Source organism: Vanellus vanellus (genome assembly GCF_965231255.1).
Source record: "Vanellus vanellus genome assembly, chromosome: 6".
Taxonomy (NCBI): domain Eukaryota; kingdom Metazoa; phylum Chordata; class Aves; order Charadriiformes; family Charadriidae; genus Vanellus; species Vanellus vanellus.
Window position 1 is genome coordinate 57,225,868 of NC_138911.1, and position 5,310 is coordinate 57,231,177.

Consider the following 5,310-nt stretch of genomic DNA (forward strand, 5'->3'; position numbering starts at 1 on the left):
TCACTGTCCGTAGAAAAGCAGTCTTAAGAGCCGATCTTGCAGTTTGTCGAATTCACGCATTGCCTTGGCGTGGGCAGCCGGGTCCTGCACCAGGTGCTGGAAGAGGTTGATCGGCTCCGCCGTTTGGAAGGCTGGGGGCAAGATGATGTCCTCGGGCATGTTCTCATTGCCAAAGAAGAAGTGGTCGAGGCTTTTCTCCTCCAGACAGTTGCGCAGGTACCAGAGGATATCCTGCAGCCGCATCAGAAATTCCCTCCTGCTCCAGCTTTCCAGGGGTATGGTGTTCAGGAGGTGCATGGCAACCGTCTTCAAGACAGAGGTAGAAAAGCCTGTGCCCCCCAGGATGCCAGCAAAGAGCTGCAGGCATTTGAGGTGTAAGCCTTCATGTGGAGCCTGCATGGCAATATGCCTGAAGAACTTCACCTCTGCCACAGCGTAGCTCTCTGCCCACATCGTGCTCGGAGTAAAGATGGCCTCTGTAAGCTGGCTGCTCAGGAAGATGTCCGAGTCGCCTTGCTGCACCCCAAACACCATCTCAATTAAGAGGCTTCTCCCGGAGGCATTGGTCAGTTGGAGCTTGCAGGAGCGTCTGGAGGGCAGCACATTCATCCCGTAGCGACAGGACTGAAGCATCTCCCCCCAGGCTGACCTCACCAGGTTCTGGAACCACTCGGCAGTTTTATGCACGTCTAGGTAGGAGCCGGTGCAGAGGGTGCCTAGGAGGGTGGCAGCCGGGTTTCTCACCACCTCCTCTGCGGGGTGGTGGAGGAAACACAGCATGTCCTCCACCAGCTGGTCTCCTGCACAGGTACACTCCAGCTCCACACGGACTCGGCAGTCCTTTGCCGGCATGTGCTCCGCAGCACCCAGCTCCGGGTGGAAGGCGTGACCACGGGGGGGCTTCAGGGGCACAAGAAGGCGGTAAACTGTGTCACGCCCATGGTGGCTCCAACCTTCAAAGACGCTGCCCACCCCGATGGCTGGCTGCAGGATGGGGAAGAAACTATTTGACAAGCGCTCTTGGAGGAGAGAGAGGAGGTCGTCCACCAGATGCTCCACCAGTCGCCTCCTGTAGGCCAGGCTCTGCACTGACCACTGGATGCGCTTTGAAAAAATCTTGAACTGACGGCTCACATCATCAGAACCTACTCCTTCACTTTCATGCTCCTCGCTCTCGGTGTTGCTGCTGGAGGTTGTCTCTTCACCGCTGCTGGCTGGTTGACGGCTCCTTTTCCAGAGCTGCCAGCAGAGCCCGAAGAGCAGGACCAGGACTCCAGCAACCGCCCACAACTGCCACTGCTGCAAGGCAGCGAAGAGCAGGTCTCTCCAGGCAGAGGAGCTCTGCTGCAGCTCCTGCAGCAGCCAAGTCACCTCCTGGCTCAGCTGCAGCGCACGCTGCTGCATGCGCTCACGCATGGCCTCATCCAGCTCATAGCCCACCTTCTGTGGGAGCTGGATGATGCTTTGCACAACCAACATGAAGAATTTGATTGCATCCATGACCTGCAGGAGGAGAGAGAGAAGGGGTTCAGTGGGGCTGGGAGGGAGGGAGGGAGATAGATGGCGGTGGGGACAGCGGAGCTGGGGACAGGTAGGAGAGGGGCCGAGGCAGCTGGTGGGCAGCAAGGCCTGCTCCAGCCCTGGCGGCGGTGGCACCGTGCCCGGCCCAAGGCGCTGCCACGAGTGGCAGGGCCCTTAATGCCGGGTGAGAACCCACCCCCCGGGGGCCCGCGATTCTGCCCCGGCCCTGGTCCAGCCCAGCCTCCCCCCGCATGTGTACTCACCTCTGGCTCAGGCCTTACTGGGGCAGCGCTGCCTGCTGGCGCCTTTCCTAGCTGCCCCCATTGTGACACGTCCCCTGTGATGTCACAGGGGTCGGAGCGCATCACAGGCACACCCGCCAACCAGCCCCACGCTGCCTCAGCGCCTCACAGCTGCCCCCGGCAACCAAAGCCCCGACACCCACAAAGTACAGACCCAGACGGCAGGACAGGGTGCCCAGGGGCTGTCTTTACAAAGCCGACAGAAGCCCCCCCAAACCTTTACCAAGCCGCAAATGGGGCTGATATGACCCATGGATGCTTTGCTTGCTCCTGGAGATCCCATGCCATGAGATGGAAGCCGCTCCCTTGGTGCTGGCCTGTGAGCTTGTGGTCGTGGGCGTGCTCTTGGTGCCTTCATGAGACCCATGGGTGGGTGGTGGTGTATATCCTGGTGGTGGGACGGGGCCTGTCCATGGCAGGATCTCTGTTCCGGCTGTGCCACTGCGAAAGGACATTGCTTCCCAAGAGACATTTCCCAGGGGTGGTGGTGGGGGTGCGGGTGGAGATTTCCCAGTGGGCAACTCCCACTGCTGAGACAGCACCGGCTTCTCCGTGTCCAGCACGTTCTGTTCTGAGGTACCAACTCCCTGGGGAGTGTTTGGGACACAGTGAGCACACGGAGGCCCATCAGTGGTGCCTCTCGCTTGGTCCGTGCCCAGCCAGAGCTGCCAGGGAATGTCTCCACCCATGTCAAGTCGCCACCATGGTCGCGACACTGTGAAGGGAAAGCAGTGCAACAATCATCTCTGTAGCCACCACGGTCTTCACTGGCTGCTGCATTGGGGAGAACGTTGAGAGGAAGACGCTGCCGCTCTCGGCAGAGGGCTGCTGCGTGGGGATTTCCCCTTCCCTTCCCTTCCCTTCCCTTCCCTTCCCTTCCCTTCCCTTCCCTTCCCTTCCCTTCCCTTCCCTTCCCTTCCCTTCCCTTCCCTTCCCTTCCCTTCCCTTCCCTTCCCTTCCCTTCCCTTCCCTTCCCTTCCCTTCCCTTCCCTTCCCTTCCCTTCCCCCACATTCTTCTCCTGTTTTTTCCTGCAGTATGGGGTCAGGTGAATGCCATCACCTTGCAACAGGCCCAGCTTCTCCAGGGTCCATCCACAATCACAGAAGCCAAAACCCTGAGTAGCAGCTAGGCAGCCAGGCATTCACCTGTTCAATCCGCCTCCTCCTTCCTGAACCCCTTCTTCTGACTGGGAGGACAGAGGAGAACACCACCTGTGCTCCTCATCCTTAGAACATTGCTGTGAGGAACATGCTGTCTCTTTGGATGGTTCTATGCTGCCTCCTCACAGTATCGTTAGACCCTACATGGCCTATTAGGACTGGATGGTAACCTGCAGGGTTCAGCAGGCTTGGCAGCCTCTCAGTGACCCCACGAGCGTGAGCTCCTGCTGGGCTGCACACTGCTCTCCAGAAATTGTCTCGACAAGAAAGAGGTGCTTTGGTGCCTCTCAGTCAGGAATGTCCAATTGCTAATTCCTTATGTGCTTTCCTGGGGGCACGGGGTCTGACACAGGTGGCTGGGTGGCCCAAGTTTGCCTGCTTGACTTTTCCTGGATCCTGTCCGTTGCTTCCGTGCTCCGAATTCTCCAATGCCGGACTATCTTGTCTGCATCCTAACCCCTCTAACACCCCTGTGTGACCCTCCAATTGAGTGGCACAGACAGGAAGCTGCAGCAAGCCCAACTCAGGGTTGTTCAGATCAAGAAAGAAGCAGATGGTTGGTGACACTACAGAATTATAGCTCCTTTGTAAATTGCAGTGTGTGTGTGTTAAGTGGTGATTGGTCAAATCGTGCTGGTCAAATTTGACGCTAGAGGAAGGTAGAGGAACCTCATGTGAAAGTGGATCCGGGGTGCCCCACTTTCAACAGGACACCTCATGCACGTAAATAAAGAATCACTCTTGTAATTCCGTGCTTTGCATCCTCACCTCTCTCCTGGGTCGGCACGGGCCAGGTGGGAAAGTTTCTGAACACTTGCCATGTTGGAAGTGGCTGCGGGGACAGCCGGGAACGCCCAGCTGCCCCAAGACCTGCCAAGCTGCTCCCAGTCCCTCCCACATACAGCCCAAGGCTGTCAGGGGCACAGAAACCCCTGAGACACACCCCAGGGCTACCTCGCAAGCCTGGTACCTCCCGGCGGCAGAGGGAACCGACTGTGCTGCTCAGAGACCTTTGCGAAGCAGTATGCCAATCGCTGTGGCAGGCTTTCAGTGGCTGAAGCCCGTCTGCGAGATGAGTTGCACGCAACGCGACTGAGTTCCAGCATGAAGCTTCATGGCGATGGCACAGACTGCTGGTTTGGGTGGCTCGTTGGTGCAAGGCAGTTGTGAAGGTGGCCACTTCTCTAGAAGGCCCATTGGCAGTGTAACACGGGCAGCGATGGCTTTGGCAGACACTCAGTGACCCACTGCACCTCTCGCTACAGACTGTAGGGTGCTACTGAGTGGTGGTGGAGCTTTGCTCTTGCATTGGTCTTGGAGGAGAGGTTATTGGCAGCTCAGAGCCCAGTGCCAGGAGAGCCAGAGAGCACGAGCGGCCCCAACTCAGACTGCTGCAAAAAAAGGCAAGAGTCAGTGTTGTAACACCAGCGCCTTTGGAGCGCCCAGAGAAGCCACGTCCCTTGGGCTGATGACGGGCGGTGGGCAACTGCTGGGCTTCTTTAGCACTCAAACACAGGCAGTTCTTTTGACGTGCCAATTATCAAAGATCTGGCAAGTCTTTGCCCATATAGCGTCATTGGATTTCCACTGGAGGTGTCCCAAATAGAGGCCTGAGTGGACGTCTCCTGCCACAGAGCTGCCGCCAGGCCACTGCTTCTCATAAAGGTGGCATGGACGGCATACGTGCATGCCTTGAGTTGGAGACATCTCAAAAGCTTTCTTTAAGCTTGCTGCACGTGTTACGTCTGCCGTGTTAAGGTGGAGGCAACCTGAGCTTGCAGGTCACGAGAGGGTATGGAGAATGAGTCTTGTGCTCGTACGGAAGCCAGAGCAGCCAGAGCCCCGCTCTGCAGTGGTGGCACTTGTTCCCTGTGCACGGGGCTACCCACTCACGCAGCGTCAGAGCCACCTCACCCAAGGGCAATGCTTTGTGTACGGCCCCCAAGGAAGCCACTGCAGGCTCCCTACCTACAGAGCCACGCAGGCAATGTGCACAGCTGTGGAGGGTGACAAGTTATTGCCATTGCCCCAGTGCAGGAGCGCAGACTGGAGGGGGAGCCTTAGCTACACAATCAGTGAAAGCAGAGCCCACCGGGTCTTCAGTCAAACGCTCCCTGACTCTGGGGCAGCTGAGTGGTCAGCACCCTATGCCCACCTTCCCCCCCTGAACTGATGCACAGGCACTCAGAGAGGCAGCCTTTGTTCAAACACACCATTTATTGACAACTTTGTACAAAGTAAAGCGCCCAGAAGGAATGGACGCTCTCAAAGAGGCGTGGGCAGTCTAGGGGACAGAAAAACACAGCTCTGTGCAAGAGGAGCTCAT

At 57.8% G+C, this 5,310-nt stretch overlaps 1 protein-coding gene across 1 annotated transcript; it reads right to left on the minus strand.

The window, feature by feature from the left end:
- Positions 1 to 1,500, minus strand: LOC309673885 (inositol 1,4,5-trisphosphate receptor-interacting protein-like 1; the record flags this gene model as incomplete). Its single annotated transcript, XM_082485767.1, has 1 exon — positions 1 to 1,500. The coding sequence occupies one exon, from the start codon at positions 1,498 to 1,500 to the stop codon at positions 1 to 3; it is 1,500 nt and encodes a 499-aa protein (XP_082341893.1).
- Between the last annotated feature and the right edge of the window lie 3,810 nt (positions 1,501 to 5,310).